Raw genomic sequence first — 20,820 nt, 5'->3', positions numbered from 1 at the left:
ATCATAGTGAAATTAAAGCTACAACGACGGTGAGGGACTAAAGCTGTGTTAATTCGGCAACAACCTTGATAAAACGAAAGACGAAAAACATTATTATTGGATGCAGCACAATTCAGATAATGTCATATATCTATCCACTGAAGTCAGATTCATCCGGGTGACTCAGTCTGTTGCTAGTCTAAAGAAACTGAGAGTAGACCTATGTTTACCCCATAAACAGGTGCAAAGAATACACAAATGCTAATTCAGAGGTGACGACAGCATTTCTGTATGTTTAACCTCCACTACAGCCCTGATTGTACTCACTTCCACGTTGTTGTTGTTGTTGTTGTTGTTGTTGTTGTTGTTGTCCTCTTCTGTGCTCATCTCCCCTTTGGTCATTGGAGCATCACATTGATCAAAGCGTAGGTTTGCTCTGCTCTCAGCTCTGTATGTTCGGGTTAGTCTTTCCCTCTCTGTCAGCTGCTGAAACGTATGATTCGAAGAGACTGCAACACCAGCCGTAAGCGATCCATAGCTCGTCAGCTTGCTTGTGGTTGCTTGAGACAAAGTGTGTGTGTGTGTGTGTGTGTGTGTGTGTGTGTGAGAGAGTGTGTGTGTGTGCACTCTGACTGTACAGTCTGCAGTGATTTTGAGTATTATTGCTCCTCAGAGCGTCATTGGTATAATTCACCAGGAAGTGAGTGGTGAAGCAGCATGCGGTTCAAAGAGTGCAGAGTTATCCAAAATATGAGGGAGGTAAAAGGAGGGACTAGGATTGAAATGTCAGTATTTATGTCAATATATTTTCAGTGCAGCAAAAATAGGGAGGTGTTTTTTTGTTTACATTAAGTTTCTGAAAGTATAGTGTCCAAGACTTTGCAAGGAAACTAGAGTTTTGACAACCCTTGCGGTATGTCTTCGCTAGCATATAATGAAACTCAAAAACAAAAGTCAGAAAAAGCAATAACAGAGACAATTATGTGGAGACAGAAACGGGAGCTGTTATCTCAGCTCAGCCAGTACAGTGCTCTGAATTGTTTTGTTAAAGAATACAATAAAAGTTGTTTTTTACACACCGAATATGCACACAAAACAAGTATAAAGCAGGAGAAATGGCACACTGGCCTCCATTGATTCAAAAGGCAGACCGACCAGCTGAATTAATTGAATTTATGTACAAAGCATTTTAATCAGCATTTCTGTAAATGGACACACACTTCTGCCCAGCTGACTGTGCTTCAATCCAGTTTTGCTCAAAGATAAAACATTTTTGAAGACTTGTCTTGTAGCTGTGGTGAACTGTGACCGAAATGAATGAAACCGAAATACTCAGTCCGTTTGCTTTTCATCCCCTCTCTCAACTCTGCAGGATGAGTGGGAGCACAGCAGTAACGGCAGTACAGGTTCCAGGCCCAGTTCAGGGTCGAGACCAGGTTCTGGCTCACGATCCGGCAGCAGAGGCAGAAACAACCAGTTCACAGGACCTGCCAAGGTGTGTGTGTGTGGCGTGTGTGTGTGTGTGTGCGTGTGTGTGTGTGTGGTGTGTGTGTGTGTGTGTGTGTGTGTGTGTGTGTGTGATACGTCTCTCACTGCCACCACATTCCCTCAGTGTGCCTAAAATGCTCACCTCTGAAGGACACGAAAGGGAACATCTTGGGGAGACTCTGACCGATACTGTAGCAGCTTCTGTCACGTGTCTCTTATCAGGCTCACTGCATTGTTCCCTTGGGAGTCTTTAGCCATCTTTGACCATAAGCATCTAAACATTTCACCACAAATTAAATCTTCACCGTTATGAAATGTTTAGAGGGGCACTCCACACACGGATCACTTTACTTGTCACAAGGAGCACTACTCAACCTTTGTAACGGCTGTACAGTATATGTACGTCGTCAGTGGCTTAAACCTCAAATCTCTGACAAAGGATTTTTGGCGTTTGAAAGAATTGGGCATTTACAAGCGTGTAAATCATATATACATACACATACATATTATATCGATTCTTTGGATACGATATTTGCTGATAGCACAAATTATTCCACAATATGATTTGAATTCAATTCAGGAGCCTGTGATTGATATGAGATGATTTCATATGTTAATTAGAAAGAAAAGAAAAGAACATGTTTATAAAAATAAAGTAATCTGCTTTTGAAGAAGCGTAGTTCCACAGGTGCACCTCTCTTTAAATGTTCAATACAAGTTCTATAATATAAGCTTGGTATGTGATGGTTTGGTAAGAAGTGTTTTGTATACTAAAATATTTTCCCCGTGTGCTGACAGAACGGAAACAGAGAAGGCTCCCTGGACATCCTGGGGACAGACATATGGGCTGCCAACACAATGGACTCACGCGGGTAGGTGCCTCGCTGTCTCACAAACCTCATATAGTGTACAGTCTACTGCGTCTGAATTCCAGCCATAGTTTCTGGAGGATCATACAGCTGATTTAGACCCACCCTGAGTCTGGTAGCTTTTGACTCCTTTTCTTTCCTCTCAACTGGACTCTGCTTTTTGTTCTGCCCTTTTTGTTCATTCGAAGTCTGCTGTTACCTAAAGTTTGATTTGTTTTCTCCTGGTTGGCCCGAGACAGTATTTCCCAGCTTTTATCTTCAAGACCCAGATCACTGCTGGCATTTATTATGGCTATACAAAAATAGATACTACATGAAATGCAATAAAGGACATCATATTCAAAGAGCTCAGTCAGCTCTGTCACTTCATCCCAAATTAACTTGACGTTGATCAAGAAGCTACACTGCTGAGCTGCGGCTTTTATGCTGATGATTAAAACTATTTTGTTTCAGTGTTTCTGCCAACAGCCACACTTACGTCTAACCACTGGAAGCTCGACGGTTTCCTCTGGAAAATATTAAGCGTCAATGCAATCTTGTTTGGTCTTATACGTGAGGGCCTTGTGAAAATCCGTTCACTTGGTGATTTAATGATTTTTCAAACGAGCTTAACCTGAAACTAGACGAGTGCAAAAAAAGAAAAGAAACGAGTGAGACATAAATCACTTCACTGGAGGGAGGACTGGTTGCCATGGGAACAGCTGCATGGCAGCTTCAGCTACCTAACTTCCGGCCACGTTGGCACATCTGAGCAGACGGTGAAGGAGCTCTCCCTCCATGCAGACAGAGATGAAGTTAATGGTGAATAAAAACATATTTCATTCGGAGTCATTTCTGCCCTTGTAGTTAAAGCTGCGTGAAATCAACTGCCTTACAAAAGTTTTGCTGTGGCTTAGAGTCTCAAATCCGAAAATGTAGTTTGAAAGTTAATTTTTTTACGCAGTTGGCAGAGTTGCTACATCAGCATTGAGTTCTTGAGCGTGACATTGGACCCAAATCGCTCCCCATCTCTATCCACAGAGGGTAAAATGATAATTATCTTTGGACAATGGTGTCAGTCAAATGGATCTAATGTTGCCTTTTGTTTTTAGGAACAATTAATACAGATAATAACAACGCCTATTATAAAAATACCATAATGAACAGATGCATATGTCCAAGCTTTGATGTTTGCATCATTTTGATTTGAATTCTTCTGTTGTATTTGTCAAAAACCCTCTGCCTCTCATACTATTCGCTTTTTGGAGTGAATTTCTTCAGCCAGCCTCACCTAGTGACACAAGTCTATTGTAGCACCATGCGGTCACTGTCAGTGATTTTATAGAGGCTTTTATTAGACGTAGCTCACCACCTCACAGTCTCTGGTACTATAACTGTTAGGCGTTATGCTCAACTCAGACTGCAAGTCTTTTTCTGGGCACATAAAACCTCTTCAAACACATCATCTTAACTGGGTATGTTAACTAAAGCAGATAATACATCCAGCATTGCATTCTGTACCAATATGTCAAGATGCAGAATAACAGACGTGACCTGGTGTGTGTTTGATGTAATTGAAAGCCAATGAGTAACAAACAAATTCCATATTGGAAAGCTATTTGCTCAGATACTTCATTCTTTATTTAGATAAATCCAGGTTAATGCAAATACAGAATGTCTGTTGACTTGATGATTATGAAAACCTATTATCTCAATTTCTGCTCTCTCCTTGAGCGTATGCATGGATACTTGATGTGTCTAACCTTTTATTCTCTCTCTTTGTCTCTGGGTTGTAGAGGTGCAGGATGGGACGTGCAGCCAGAGAAGCTGGACTTCAGCCATTTCCACAGGAAACACTTCAGAGGAACGCCAAAGCACCTGCCACACATTGACAGAGAGGGGTAAGATCTTGGTTCTGCTGGTGCTGCGCTGCTCTGTCTCACCATTGGATCATTCCATATTATCTCAGTTTTGTCTTTTAGGATTGCCTCTAATTAAGCCCAATGATGTCTTCCTATCATCCCCTCTTTCAGGATGAATAAAAACAAGTTTGAGGAAGATGACGGCATAGACATGAATGACATTGAGAGGTTCCTACCCCATCTGCGCTCTGTAAGTCATATAGATCGTTTTCTCACTCTGATATACAAGCTGTCTTCGTACACACATTTCTGTACTGCACAAGCAACATTATGTGGCTTTGTAGAACTGTTCTTCTACACTGATGTGACACAGTGAACAAGAAAGCCCTCCACCAAGATGACTTCCTAACAATGAATTAGTTGTCAGAGAGCGACCCCTGTTGGTGCAATAGAAAAACAACAGGTGCACCAACCAGAGTAATGGTGCTGCAGTCAGGTCCATAGTAAAATCACCACAGTAGGAAACATCCTTGCAAAAAAACGAGACTATTCATGTAGGGTCAGTTTGTTTTCTTTTGTTGAAGAACACTCAATACACGCAAGATCAGCCTCGATAAATGTACATTTATGTTACAAATGAGACTTATTTATAAATGAACATTTGGTGACACCTGCTGGACAGATGCTGAAGTGAGCTGTAACTGACAGGAAAAGAGCGTTAATGTTATACTGACCCCCGGTGGTTAAATGTGTGTATAACATTTACACATCTACCCAATAATGTCTACAGAAAAGTGAAGTATGTTGTTTGTTTCTGTGCGAGTTTAAAACCTCTTCAGCAGCTTTTGAGCTCACACATCTCAACACAATATCCATATGTTCATATCCACACTGTAAGAGAAGACCCTCTTTTGTGTCCCCGTACAACTGTTTCCTTGTTGAGCTTTACAGAAAAAAAAGAAGCAATTAATCTACTAAAAACGGTTGCTTAAGAAAACAACTTGCTTTTCTCCTAACTCAGAATTTCTTAAGGATAGAAGTTGCAGAATGCTTCTCTAGTGAAGAAATGCCCTGTCTGTACATATGTTATAGTCTAAAAGCCTTATTACAACAACAGTTTCCTAATGTCTTTCATTATAAGGTCATTCTGAATATGACTTGTCTGATGTCAACAAAGGGGGAAAAAGAATATGTAGAATGAATTTAGCAGCTGTGTATACCATTTACGGGTATTGACCATTGTGTTTTCCAAGATGATTAGTGATTCCGTGGGGTGGCAGAGTTCACTCTAGTCCGTTGATGGCACCCTCCGCTCTTCCTTCCTTGCTCTCTGAGCCAAATTGTCTTCCATCTTTCATAGTGTTTGAGCTCCAGTGTCTTCCTCTTTCCTTCCCCTCTTGGCTGCGTTTCGCCTCTCGTAGTGTTTCAGCCAAGATGGGCCTAGTTGCGCTACCAAGATGGCTTCCTCATTGTATACCTCCCGAGCCAAGATTACCGTTTCCGTTCATTCAGTTAGGGCCAAAAGATAGATGGGGTCAACTGCGTTTGTCTGGTGAGCTTGGGATCGGATATGTGTGGGCACTTGGATACAGCAAGGTCAGAGACACAGAGCTGGGGAGTCATTGCCACATTTTCTCTCCCTCACATTCTTTAGCTGTTTCTGACTTCAGCCATCCCCTATTTCACACTCTGTCATGCCCTGCTTCTTTAAAGTTTGTCCCAAAGGTCTGTTAGGCGGAGTCATACAGCAGGGATGCCAGGCCACTGATGCCCAGTTTTTTCTCTTTCTAATGAGGCCATCCACTGACAATACCCTCCTTGGTCTGGGATCGGCCCCAAGACCAGTGAGGGCACTTAAGTTTCCATTTTCAACTTCCAGAGCCAGTAGTTCTAGAGAGACCAAACTGTAACATAAAACTCTGAAACCACAATCATTGTGAACTTCAATTGAACTGAATCGGAGAGGTTTGCAATCAAGAGTTTAGAGAAATTATTTTTTGTGTCATGGGGGGAGAGAGAGTTTGTGTTGTTAAGTGTTCGTACCATTTGTTTCTGCTTTGACTTGATGCAGAGTGTTGGCTGTGTAAGTTACAGTATGGCTATGAGGATCTTTCCTTTCTTCTGCCACGTTCAGTTTTGTTATACATTCGTCCTCCTTACTGTAACCAAAACAGTGTAATGTGGCTGGGGGTTTCTGTTGTTGTTGCTATTAAAACACACGACTGGCAGACGTGTCTTGCTTTTTGGTTCATGGCAGTGGTGGAATATAACAAAGTACATTTACTCAAGTACTTTAGGGCTGTACGAAATTCCTTTTTTACATTTGTTATATACATTCATGGCTTCTATTGAGGTTTAAGGATGAAGAACAATGTCTATTATTATATTTTATAAAGTCATCACCCAAAAACATTCCTCGGAACAAGATGCTAAATTGTTCAGTATTCGAATGTTGATTTGGACTAATTTATTAATTTTTATTTCCATTTTATGCTCCTTCATACTTCATCTTTACTACATTTCCAAGAGAAATATTGTACTTTTTATTCCACTACATTTATCTGACAGTTATGATCACTTGTTACTTTACAGATTAAGATTTTACACAACAGAATATATGATCAACTCCTAAAATACAACACATTGTAAACCTTTACAGAAAAGCAGAAAGAGACGGAGCAAAGAGACATTTCACCTCTCAATTAAATACGAAAACTAGAGTTAGATGTTTGAAGTCTCAATGGCTTAGTTCAGGGAGGGGGGAACCTTTTTCCTATCGAGGGCCATTTTATTTTTTACAACATCCTTCGAGGGCCAAACTAGTTATTGAACTCATAACCTCTGCAAAACATTTTGAGACGCAACCCATTCATTTCACTTTTCTGTTATGCTGTGAAAAAAAGCAACTTTTTTATCCATGTATCTTTCTGTTTTATCAGAAATCCTTTATTAGTCCCACAACGGGGAAATGTATCTTGTCACAGCAAAAGAACATATGAAGTAAAAAGGCAGTACACAATAATTATTAAATAGAATAAAAAATAATAGAAGTACCAAGTGGTTGATAGAAAATAAAGTGAGTATTGTAAATGGCAGTGATAATTGCACAGCAGTGGTGGAATAGTCTGTTCTTGGTGTGGTGGTCTATCTGTCCATGTTTGTATGTTCCGCTCTGCAGAGAGCTGCTTGTTGGGCCAAACTCCGCTGAAGAGCGTTAACTTTATCCAAACACACTCGTCCTTTCAACTCGTGCAGTAATGACGCTCGAGATTATCTTTCATCACCGCAACTATGTCCGCACGAACTAGACACACTGGCCTTTTACTTCCACAAAGAAATAATCGTTCGTCCATTTCTCCTGGAAAGTGTGACATTCCGCGTCCAGCTTTCTCTGTTTTACACTCGCCACGCTGCGTTCACTGATGTCAATGACAGTCGTTTAAAATCGAAGTTTTTTGACATGACGTGACCACGTGATGACACGTACCGCTCGTGTTGTGTTCAAGGACCCTGACCGTGGCCAGGAAAAACAGTCCATTTTTGGGGGGGTTTTTTGTGTGTGTTTATGAATTACGTCGAGGGCTGGATCAAATGGTCTCACGGGCCGTATGAGGCCGGAGGTTCCCCACCCCTGGCTTAGTTGATCATTAAAAAATATTAGTTAAATCAGAACTTTGCCGTTCTTACCACATTAATCTTCTCAAGACCCCTCAGATTTATGCTGTGACCACTGGACTAAACTACAACAGTAAAATCCTACTTAAACATTGTTGAATCAGCGATCCATCCATCCATCGTATACCGCTTATCTGGGGTCAGGTCGCGGGGGCAGCAGCTCCAGTAAGGAACCCCAAACGTCCCTTCTCCGGGCCACATCCACCAGCTCCAACTGGGGGATCCCGAGGCGTTCCCAGGCCAGTGAGGAGATATAATCTCTCCACCGAGTCCTGGGTCTTCCCCGGGGGCTCCTCCCAGCTGGCCGTGCCTGGAACACCTCCCTAGGGAGGCGCCCAGGTGGTATCCTTACTAGATGCCCGAACCACCTCAACTGGCTCCTTTCAACGCAAAACTCCGAGTCTCTCACGGATGGCTGAGTTTCTTACCCTATCTCTAAGGGAGACACCACCCGTCTGAGAAAACCCATTTTGCCCGCTTGTACCCGCGATCAGTGATAACACTCTGTAATGTAATGTATAATAAAAATATCAGTCACACAGAACATTTTACTGCAGAACAAGTACTTTTAATTGAATTGCTGTCAATTCTTGAGTACTCCTCCTAAATACTTAGTAATGGAGTATTTCTACATTGTTGTGTTGGGACTTGTAAAGCATCCGAGTACTTCTTCCACCAATGGCTCGAGGTCAAAGCTTTTTTTTTTTACTGTTTCTTTTTCTTTTCTTTTTTCAAATAAGATCATTCTGATCATTTCTTAATGATAAAAATGATCATCCAAGCAAAACGGGTCTCGGGTCTCTGGGTAAACGGGTTACCCAGTCACCACCTCCAGCTACTACATGGCAGGGCTCATCCAAACTCCCCGTCTACGTTCCACACTTCCTGCCAACATCCACCTCCCCTTTCCAGGAGTCGGAATAGACTTACAAATAGCCCTGGGATGTGGAAAACATCTTGTTTGTGTGTGTGGGCGTGTGAGTAGCGCTGTGAGAAAGGGCTTCCTCCTTTCGCCCTCATATTCTGAGCACCTCTACTGGCCTCTCTGGAATGTCAACCTGCACATACAATAACGCCGCCTTCACGTATAGTGTTTTAATGACCGAAGTATTCAGAGGTCAGAGAGCGATTGTGGATTCATACCAGCTATCGCATGTATTCTGAATAATGTCAAACATTACCAGCAAGAGTGCACAATGTATTTACTTTATTGAATAATAATAATTATTATTATATTGATTTTGTATGGCAATTAAAAAGAAAAATGTTGCAAAATGCTTTATTAGAATAGTAAGAGGATCCTAAAGTAATAGGATAAAACAGACAGAATAACATAGACATCTATAATGAAGATGATTCTAAGAACATTATGGGATCAAGGATAATAAACTAATTATTAAAGCATGTTACTAGGCCAATCAAGTATTTGAATTGAAAACTACAATAAAGTATACACAACAATACAAATAATTTCTAAAAATGATCTTCTGTTATCTGCAAACTGCGAGAAGTAACATCTTTCCGGGAAGTAAGAATTTGAAGCCATACAATAAAATGTGACATAATCAAATGATTTAGTCTGACCACTTGGAGAAGCTTCCTGGATCCAAAGAATGTTTTGTGTTTTTGTCTGAAAAATTACTCACAAAATTTAATGAGAAGTCTCCACCCTCTCAAAAGTTTAGAATTGAACCATCAAATGGTATAGATTATTTTCCCCCTGGAGACAGAAGAGTTTATATCTCTTTCACCTTTCCCTCCTTCACGATGCATACTGTACAGCATGGACACTCGATCTCACTCAGATGGTGTTTGGCATCCTCCACATGACCATGTCAGCGTGATCCTCCGTGTTGTGACAGCCACAGCTCGTGTGCATATGTGTGGATACATGTAGGTGTTACAGTACCTGAAATTATATCAACGAACGTCTGCTTTTCCATACAGCTTTTTGTGAGTATGCGTTAGTCATGCACACACATCTTTCTAGACCCATTTTAATGTACACAATGTTGTATTTGATTACAAGACCTGTTGGAGTTTTCTCATCCGAAATAGAGTGGGCGCTACTGTTTCTGTACAAATGGTATGACTGTTGTGACCTGATGTTCTTTCCCATGAGGTAATTTATTGGCTGCCAAGATCATGTCAGCTTAGTGTTACCGGGATTCCAGGCAGTATCCACGAGGGACAGCCTCAGCTTGGTTATAGCTCAAAGCAATGTTATTATCAGCATAAGCTGTAATAGTTTGACATTTTAGGAAATGCGCTTGTTTGCTTTCTTGCAAAGAGTTGGATGCAAATATGGATACCGCTCCATTATCTGTATACTAAATATGAAGCTTCAGACAGCAGCTTGCTAGCATAGCTTAGCATAAATAACTGGAAGCAGGGGGAAACGGCTAGCCTGGCTACAGTATGTCCAAAGGCAGACAAATCTGTTTTTACTCTCAGAGTTTTGCACGGTTGCAATGAGTTCTTTAATGGACTTTAAAACTGCCGGTAGGTGGATTCTTATTAAAGCTTTGGATAGTCAGACGTGCTTCCACTCTTTATGCTGTGATAAGATAGCCATAGTTTCATATGTACTGTACAGACAGATCTTAACGCTCAGCAAGAAAGTGGAAAAGCATATTTCAGAGTTGCCAATTTTCCAGTTATGTCATTTGATTTGTAGCCGGATACAAGTGTATATACTAGACTTTTCTCATTTTATTTGATGCCATACCAAAATGATTCACGACAACAAAAGTGTTTTGTTTCCACGCGGTCAGTGATATAATTCAAAAATATCTTTAAGAATGGAGGGCACCAGAGGAGGAAGAGAAGGTTAGGGTTAGACCGAGCAGAGCGGGAGAAAGCGGCTAGTCATTTAGGAGACATCCGGTCTGTGGTCTGTGAACAAAGCCGTCCAACAGGGGAACAAAGCAGGAGTCTGGAGCTGAGATATCACAGACTGGTTGGCCCCTCCGTCTGGAAGTGTACGTGCCGCAGAGCAGGACTCCAGTTTAGATGGGACAGTGGGGGGGGGCGGGGTGGGATTTCTGGGCGGTCTGTCTGTCAGCTGTCAGTTTGTGTGAGACTTACATTCCTCTCACACATTTACTGTTCCTGTTTGTTTCTGCTCACCTCAGACACACTAGTTTGTCTCCTGCACGTCGTCTCTCTCATCTTTTACCTCGTCTTCCTTTGGTTCTTCCTATTTGCTGTTTCCTTTTTCCTCTTCTCTTCTGACTACCATCATCACACGCCCCCACCCCCACCCCCACCCATCCCTCCTCTCCTCATGTCGTCCTTCACTCCTCCCCTCCATCCTTCAAATGCTTGTGGGCAGCAGAACAATATCCAGGGGGTCATGGTGACCGGCAGCCCCCTCCCTGTGGTCTCTTCCTGCTATTGTTCCTGGTCCTACTGCTGCTTGGCTCCTATACTCTATTAACCGCAGACATATTGGCTTAATCACCACTGTACTGCTTTGCTCTGCCCTCAATCATGGGAGAAACACTGGAGACTTGAGAACATGCATGAAAGCAGGTTACCTTGGGAAAAAATGTAATTAATTCCACAGAGGTATTAAATAGTCCACGAGTGACTTGATCTGTTAAATGTATCACGTCTGAATGACAGTAAATATGTACACACAAACAAGATTAACCAAATTTATTCTATTACAAGTGCAGCATAATGAAATGTGCATTGTTAAACAGTTGGGGGGAAAAAACAAGGCCAAAAATGAGGATAACTTGATTTCATGCCCCTTTTATTCTTCCCCCTCCCCTCTTTGAACTGATTTATATACTTGGCATATTACTGCTGCGCTAAATCCCAAGAAACAAGGTAACCTCCAGCCTGTGCCATCATTAAATTAATTTTCTATCCCTAGTATGTGTTCATGATAGGTTGAGTGCTGCCCACGGTGTCAATTTATGGTCGTGATAATATAGTACTAAAAATCAGCACTGCATGGAGCAGCCAAAATGTCCCCACAAGAATAGGGGTCATTAATAGTCGGCCTTCACAAATTGAATGCAAACCCGACCGCACACACAAAGCATCAGGTTTGATCCTGCAAAGAAGATGAGGTGACTGTCAATGTAATATAACACAGAGCACATATGATTGAAGTCTCCCCCCCCCCCTATAACCGAGCTGTAAGCTTGTGAAACATGCTGCTGCAGCATTGGTTGTCGTATGATTATATTTCTGTAGGGTACTACAGGTTTTTTTTCCTCTTTTTCTCTGACACTTTGATCCCGCAATGGCTCCATCTCCTCCTGTAGCTAGACCCCCCCGAGTTCTTTGATGTGCCTGTCTATCTGCCTGTGCTCTGCTGTGGCTCCGGCCTCAGATCACTTATTAAATGAGACACGGATGTCAGGACCTCACATCTTTCCCTCTTATCACCGATCACCCACCATACCTGACTGTGGCAGCTTTGAATCTCTTCTTTTGGCCCGGTTGGCAGGCATCTGCTGCAGAGTAAGTTACATGAAAGGCCTAAAGTAGGGATCATGAGACATGGAGCAAATCTTTCACTACAGGGATTTTACAAAAAAGTATTCTGAATCTTAAATGTTAACTTCATTTCTGACATGAGGGAGCTGGACACATCTATGATCACGTGCCAGTGCCAGTCTCGAATGGTGTAGCACTTCCTGTCGTTTAATTCCCATGGTAGAAATCCACATTTGTTCAACGATTAATGTTAATTATTGTGAATAAAAAGAAAATGATCACCAAAAATATATAAAGTGATATTGTTGCAGCCCCTGTGGTGCTTATGAATCCGAAAATGTTACTTTTAATGATATTTAAATTCAACACACTTCAGAGTGTAACTTTAAGCTAAATTCCACTTCAGCTCGCTAAACTGCAAGCAATACATGGTGGCGTTATTTATTAAAGAATTGGTTTTGACCTGCACTCAAAACACAAATATATATATATATATATATATATATATATTTTGTCGCATCCTGAATTGCCAATTTATTAGATATACCTTTAACAAATATAGACAATGACGAGAAAGCCTATACGGTTTAAAGAATTGAAAACGTTTTCACTTGGTGCCACTTTAAATGGCCTTTTAAAAACGATTATAGTTAATGTTGGTTACATGTAGCTATAATAATAAACAACATTGTATCACAGTTACAAAACTCCAACTCTCATTTATAAAGATTAGAATTTTTATATGGACACGTAAAATAGAAATACGAATCTAAGTTGGCATAAATGACACGTGATTCATTCAGGCTTGGTAAATGGTTGACATTTTCCCGATGTATTTCTGCTTCCCTATCTCTATTTTACGTGCTTGCTATCTTGTATTTACAGTCTCTCTTGTTTTCATACTTGCTCTCTCTCTCCTCTGCGCTCAACAACCTGTCCTGTAATGCCACCCCTGGGGCTGCTTTAAATTTATTGCTTTTGGCTGAGGGCCCTCGCAACATAAATAAGCTGAGAGAAACAATGGACGGACTGAATGACCATCATACCAGAATTGTTACACACTAGAAGGCGCAGGAAGACGTGCACTTCACTTTCTATGCTATTACAGAGAAAGTTCTATAATTGCTATTCTCCGTTTCTATTCTTCACATTTCCATCCCAGTTCGCTTTTCTCATTTCCTTACTTTCCTTCCTCGTTACTTATACCCCTTTCACACTAAAGCAACGTCATTGTTATGAATGGATCGACAATGGTGTCTGACCCAGGTCAACGATCCTTCTGACAAAACCCTCGGAAAAATAAAAAAAACCTTTTTAGATGCTACCGGGGGTAAGTCGTAAAATCGGCCTTAAAAGCAAAATCGTGCAATACGTTCAAAGAAGACATTTAGTTATTGCTTTGGAGCTACGTGGCAACGTTGAGTGGTTGTAAAAAGGACACATCCTCTCTGTTAGCATCCCAGGTAGCCTCTCCCAGTGACCTGCCGTTTTTCCCTGGAAATGCTATGCGGTGTGTCAACTTCCTCTCAAGGCAGACGCGCACACCCAAGCACGTAATACAATGCACACATAAAAAAACACACATCCCAATCAGGATTGTAAGATTTTAACTTGGCAGCACCTTAGTTTTTTAATTGTCAGGTGAGCTGTGGGTTGTTGGCACTCTGTGTGACGACTGAGACTCGATGTTCCACCTGTTTACAGAAAGACGCATAAATACATATACAGACAAACGCGCCAATGCAGTACACCTTGTCTCCTTTCTGTAGAGATGATCATTTTTAATTGAACAAGTTATTCAAACCCATTTGTTGTTAAAGTCCATGTCTAAAATGTTACACTAATAATGTATAAGAATCTACAAACTAACTATCTGTTAAAAAAACACCACCCGCTCCTTCATCCCCAACTGTCTCAAGAATATAATGACCTGGATGAAAAACTTCCACGTATTCAACTGTCATGAATCTGAAGTAGTCATCATTGGTCCTAAATCCCTCACTAAGCACATGCAAAGCTTCCCCCTCTGTGTTTACAGCTCCACTCATTTTCTTTTTGAATTTACATTCTATTCTTTCCTTCAAACTTTACAGTGAATCACAAAAACCTGTCTTCCCCCCCCCCCCCCCCCCCATCAAAAACATCAACATCCATCCTTTTCCTTATTCGTCTCCTTCAGCTTTCATTTACCCATTAATCTCGTCTGTGGTCTTTCTTCCTGACTCCTCCAGGATCCTGCTTGGTGATGGCCAATCAAATGTGTGCAAACACACATTGATGCTATATTACTTTGTAGTGCTAACGGGGTATTTCTAGTGTTTACCTTGTGATTGTCAAGATGGAGAGTAAAATGATTGTGGCTCTGACAACCTTCAAGCTTTTATAAAATCCTCTTTGATGTGTGCTGGATCCATTTATCAAGCTAGACTCCCTGTATAACCTTTTCATATTCGTAGTAGCTGTAGCAACACATTAAAACCACATACACAGCCAGCCCCCCCCTCGCTGTCCTTGTCACGTCCACAGAGCTTGCGCTGCCTGCCGTGAGGTTAGGGGTCTTCTGGCTGGGGACCAGGACAGCACACGCCTCTCTTTGATCTACCCCGCGCTGGCTGCTACCTGCAGATAGCATATTCACACACAGCGCTCTCCCTTTCAACCACAGAGACAACTATTATTATTATAAACTTTATAAACTGAGCTTTTCTCTAATGCGCTGCTGCTGTCCAAAACAGGCTTTTGTGTTTTTGGATGCAGTTGTGAACAATCCAAAAGAGCCTTTTTTATTTATTTTTTTAAATCGGAAATGGTTTTGGTAAAAAAAAAAAGTGTGTGTGTGGTCATCTGGTTACCATTTGAAGGCAGAATTACAGCTAATGATATCCTAGAGGAAAACTACAGTAGCTAAACATGCAACAGTTCCTCCATTTTTTTTTTCTTCTTTCTCCACCTACTTTTCCTCCCTGTCAGACCGTTCTAGTAGTTGAAGTCTGGGTAAAAAAGCTTTTCATAGATGTTAATTCTTTTGGTTTAAAGTCTATAGTGTAAGTAAAGTTTTGTACTAACGGACAGTTTAATTGTGTGTTTGTCTGCCTTTTTGTGGATATTACTGTGCCACACAGTGCCCGCCCCCCCACACACACACTCACACATACACGCATGCGCTTTCTGCCTTTCACATCTGGATTCAATCAGACTCCAATGATCCCCCAGCAGCCTCTCTAAGAGAGAAGTAGGTTAGGGCAGCAGTGTTAAATTTCAAGCACATTTATTAGAATATCTACAGTATGTGTTTCTGGAAGGCTGAATGTACAGTATGTTTGTGCGAAAGAGAAAGTCTGAGAAACAAAATATATTTAGTAGAATTCTTACTCTGCGACGCAAAAGTGTGCTGATGCTGTACAAGTACAGTGTATGGTCTATAGTACACATGAATGCTTAGTAAAGAAAACCCCTTAAGCCATTACAGCACCACAAAAGAGTTTACAACCATTTTCTATAACTCCCCTTCTCTTATTTCCTTGTCTTCCTTCCTATATTTAACTGTAAGCCTCAGTGACTGTACAACATCCACCACAACCTCTTGTCATTCTTACCAATGGAAACCAAAAATGCAAGCAAAAGCCAAAAACAGAACAAAAACTGGAGTGCTGTGGGGGTATGAAAAGATTTGCATAATCCACATATGCATTGTGACTGCTTCTAGATCCAATGAAAAGAGGATTAGACAAGTTTAGCATTTGTATGGTGATACATGATTTACTGATCATGAGACCAAACTTCATCTTTTGTTATGCTTTTATCAAAAAAAACAAGTGAACTGTATCAAGAGTAAAAACAGTGCACAGAGCCTCCCTTTACAGACTTTGGTCACCTTCTTGCACAATACATTGGGTTGAGAGTTTGAGGAAATGTGGGGCTTTTTGTTTTGCATCAGCCTGGAACTGTTTGCTACACAGCACACACACACACACACACACACACACACACGCCTGATCTGTGATTGACACTGATGCTAATCGACACAAATTCTAGCATCAACTACTGATGCAGTGTACAGTATCTGCTTGTTGCAGATCTTGGAGCGAGCTGAGCCGACACTAGAAGGTGGAGTTAAACACCACAGGACCACTGATTGGTCAGAGAGAATCATCGCTAACGCGACATGGGACATCCCGCACAAATCCGCTATTTACCAAGGAACCGTCAATAGCGCCCGTCATTTTTATTTATTTAGCAAGAATCTTTTGAAATAGCTGCACACAAAACTACGGCGTACAATTGACGAAGTGAACACGTTGCTATCTTTTGTCGCTGATGAAAGTATTTACAGCAGTTTCACATGGTCATGTGGATCAGCAGAGAATCCCGCCTACAGTGAGGGGTACTATCCTCAGTGGAAAACGGAATAGAGAAAAGTACCTGTTCCTGTCATAGAGTCCCGTCGATTCCAGCACAGCCGTACCATGCAGTGGAAAAGCAAGCACTTTATGTACTTGTGCATGTACAGTGGTGAATAATTCTGTAAATACTTTCCACAAAGTGATCTATATTGCTGGTCTTGACAGGAGCTGTCTCTTATTCTATGATTTGTCCCCAACAGGTCTTCCCGCCCCTTCCTAATGAGGCTGAGATTGCTCACACCAAAAAGCTCTTCCGACGCAGGAGGAATGACCGACGGTAATGACGCATGCACACACACACACACACACACACACACACACACACACACACACACATACATACCTCAGTGAGAGGGAATGTTTTTTCTGTTGATGTCAGATGTCAGTGCACAGCCATCCCTATAGCCTTAACATCTCTCCCCAGCCAAAGCAATGTCAAGACAGGAATGCAGGCTCCACACTTCACTGCAGACAGGGGAAAAAAAACCCTGTGGAGACATTCAAGGTTTTTTCATGTTTAATAGGTTACTCACCAACATTTAAGCCAGTTATTCAGTCACCCGTGTTTGCCTACAAAACTCTATATATTATAGATTTACTCGCCATGCTTTGCGACATTTAACCTATTGTCCTGTTCCCAAACTCATAACTCTGCCACTAAATGTTATACTGACACATCTGCTCTAATTGTACACACTCATTGTACTCACCCAAATGTGACTTCATAGAAACCACGTCCTTAAGAGAAAAGGCAAACATCTCTCTCATGCTCTCGCTCCCTGCCCTGATGTCACTGGAAAACTGTTCTTCAGTTGCTAAGAGACGGGGAAAGAGAAAATATTTTGGTTGTATTTGCGGTTAAAAAAAGAGGAAATTTTAGCTATACCAAATGGACAAAAGCACTTTCACCCTTGTTTTTAAAGTACAGAGAGTAATTGGAACTGTCCAAAGCTATTGTTTTTGTTATGTGCGATATGCAGGCCTGGCAAATAGAAAAGAACAAAAATATAAACATGGACCAAGAGCATTTTGCTTAAGTTTCAGTCCATTTGCTTTGTGAACGAGGTCATCCTGTACAGTTGTACCCTTCCAACTCACTTTGTCAGTGCTTAAGTTTATATTTGAGGGCAAGTCTTACATGTGTTTGTGTGTGTATTTGTCTGTTGTATGCGTATGTGTTTGCCTGTTAAGGTATCATGACCTTTAGCAACTAGACGGAACCTGAACTTAAGAGTGTGGCCCGAAAGTCTGAGGCTGCTGTTTGTTAGATGAACTGAAACTTTGACATAACACCAAACAGAAACACAGGGTGGTGGAAATATTCACTTTTGTCAGAGTTAGTGACTCGCACAGGATCTGCTACAAAGTGACCAAAGATTTGGACCACTCTGTCTCATCAAAGCATACCACTACACCCCAGCACTTTTTGTGTCATATGGAACAATTGAAAAATAAAAATGTGAAACATACTAAAAACATATCAAGACAGTTATACGCGCTATTAAATACTGCAAGAGGTTTAGAACTAATGGCAGAAAGAGTTAAAACGGTGATTAAGGCTTACCACATATGGAGAAATGTTAAGCTTGAAGGCAAATGAAGGAAATTGCTTATTCATATCACAAGGTGGAGTTGCTTCCCAGAAACTATTATACATTTTTAGTCAATGATTATTTAGTGATGAACCTTTGGACACTTGGACTGAACATGTATTTACCTGCAAACCTTAAACTTGCTTCATTGGTGAGTTTCTTTATATGAATGTCCCACATTTATTAGTGGCTTACCAATGTAAAGCCAACATTAGCATTGTATGAGCATTCATCTCTTATGTGGTTACATTTTGGGGTAACATACAGGCTGGGAAAAGCCTATTAACCTCAAACCTCCTTAAACCAAAGACAGGCATTGTATAGGAATGCCAAATATATTCAAACTGCAGAGATGAAGAAAGCCGGATGAGAGTGGGAGAGACGAGGTAGAGGATAAGACTGTACAGACATGAAAAGGGGATCATCAGTACAACTCTAGAAGCAGACTTTTATAAAGACTAGAGAGAGCGATTAAGCTATGCCGCTTCTCACAATGCAGATGTCAGCAACTGGCTAAATGATTCATCAAAGAGATCCCTGCTTAACGGCATCTCACGGAGATTTAAAAACAATACGCAACAATTAGCAGGAGAGACGGGGGGAGGGCAGAAGTGAGAAGAGTAGAATAGAATACAACTTTATTGTCCACAAAGTAATAAAAATCTACACAATATAAGAAAAAGAAACATTCAAATTGAGTTTAAGAATCGAGCAAACCAATGGCCTGTGGGATAAATGACTTCTTATAAATGTTCTTTGTAGCAAGAGGCATCCTACAGCGCCTACTACAGTTTACTTATACAAAACACAATCTGGGCTTTAAGAAAAGTGTTTTCATATGTGGAAGGTTGATAAGGTAAGGTAGATTGTCATTATAGTTTGAAGGCTTTTATATACATTTACAAGCAGCCAGAATAAATATATATGTGACCTGAAGGGCTCGTCACAATGAACCAGACGACCCTTATCCAGAGTATAAAATGTATGAAAGTGGGAAAAACTGGTAATTGTAGGCACAGAAAATGGCCTCCGCATTACTGTCCTTTTTATGAAGCTTAGCATGTTTGCTCATCAAATATATTTAATGCACGTTTGTCCGTCAAACATGCTAAATCCTCTTATGTCGATATTGATTTGAGTTCAGCTTCCCTGACAGAACACAACAAATAGCCCGTGGACATGAATATTCATTGTAATGAGAAACCTCACAGATAATGTTATATTCATATTGTATGTAATGTGTCAACACAGCTGCAAGAAGAAAATAAAAATATGGAGATAAATATTGATCGTTTGTCTACATATGCAAAGCGTGAGGCTTGTACTGAATGCAGTATAAGGAGGAGGAATAGAGTGAGACTGTGAGATTGAGTAAAGGAAAAGTGTAGGCTGGCTGCGGCAAGAAGGAAAAGAAAGGGGAGGCAGTGCATGTGTTTCTACTTTAGTATGCACGTCAAGCAGGGCTGAAATTAGTTGTGATTTACTGGAATGTGCTGCTTACCGCTCTCTGCTCCAAAACAGAAAAGAGGCAAAGGAGAAGCTAATATGCTCCTTCTTCTTTCCTTTTTTTTTTTTTTTTGCCCTTTTTAGATGAAGATCTGTTCGTTATTGAGGAGCTTTTACACATCTAGACTTTACTCTGTCGGTCCTGCTGGAAAATTTAACTTAGGTTTAAAGAAAGCAAGCTGAACAAACAAGTACTTCAGTGTAAGGGGATGCTTCTTAAAAGTGCTTGTGTGGGACTAAACCTCGGCACGTTGATTACCAATTCCAAATTATTTTACGATGGTGGGTGTACATGCATTTATGCACTCGAGCACGCAGCAGATCTGCTTGTACTTTCTGCACCTCCTGTGAAACGCCTGTTTTTCGACTTCTGGCCGCGATGAGTCAAAGTTATTGACTGCAATTTCCAATTTATGCATGCATATGTACGCACACATTCAGTATGTTCCTGAGATTTTGAATCTTAAAACTTGTGAAAAACGATAAGTAATGCGAATGTTCAGCCAGGCGGCCGAAACCTGTCTCCCTACAGTCCATTAAACCAGTGAGTTGTGACCCGCATGAAGCTCTGGCCGAGTTATTGACTGTCTGGCCTGCAGGCTTCTCTTCCCTCGGGGCAATCGATTTGCTAGTCTGGGTCAACCCATGGTCCAATGGGTCCACGAGTTCTCCCTCCACATACATCCACAGCAACAGCCATGATCGATCAGCTGTATCTCACCTCCTCCCGTGTTCATATCTGCCAATTCATTTCACCTTTTTTTAGTTACCACTTCCTGTAGTTCTATGCATGTTGTTTGAATGACATGGTTATCAACCTGTAGTTGTTTTGTTTTTTTTGTTCCCTCTTTCTTCCCTGCTTTTTTCTCCCACCTCCTGTCTACTCCTTTACACCTTCTACAAAACTTCCCCGTCACTTTTCCTACAAATTGTTATGCCACTTTACTCCACTCTCCATCCTTCCGCTCGCCTGCATTGTGGCCTCCTCTCCTGCTTGTAGAGCGGTTGATCA

At 41.2% G+C, this 20,820-nt stretch overlaps 1 protein-coding gene across 1 annotated transcript in view; it reads left to right on the top strand.

Moving 5' to 3' along the window:
- ctif (CBP80/20-dependent translation initiation factor) overlaps positions 1 to 20,820 on the top strand; it is a 48,590-nt gene that overhangs the window by 11,629 nt on the left and 16,141 nt on the right. Inside the window, exons 4-9 of the mRNA XM_029444626.1 lie at positions 1,352 to 1,474; positions 2,266 to 2,339; positions 4,112 to 4,216; positions 4,349 to 4,427; positions 16,911 to 16,987; positions 20,809 to 20,820. The exon at positions 20,809 to 20,820 is cut by the window's right edge and continues 69 nt beyond it. Of these exons, the coding sequence (XP_029300486.1) occupies positions 1,352 to 1,474; positions 2,266 to 2,339; positions 4,112 to 4,216; positions 4,349 to 4,427; positions 16,911 to 16,987; positions 20,809 to 20,820 (470 nt within the window). The remainder of the gene's footprint in view (positions 1 to 1,351; positions 1,475 to 2,265; positions 2,340 to 4,111; positions 4,217 to 4,348; positions 4,428 to 16,910; positions 16,988 to 20,808) is intronic.

Source organism: Cottoperca gobio, chromosome 12, assembly GCF_900634415.1.
Source record: "Cottoperca gobio chromosome 12, fCotGob3.1, whole genome shotgun sequence".
In the NCBI taxonomy this organism is placed as follows: Eukaryota; Metazoa; Chordata; class Actinopteri; order Perciformes; family Bovichtidae; genus Cottoperca; species Cottoperca gobio.
This window is presented reverse-complemented; position numbering and strand designations above follow the sequence as displayed.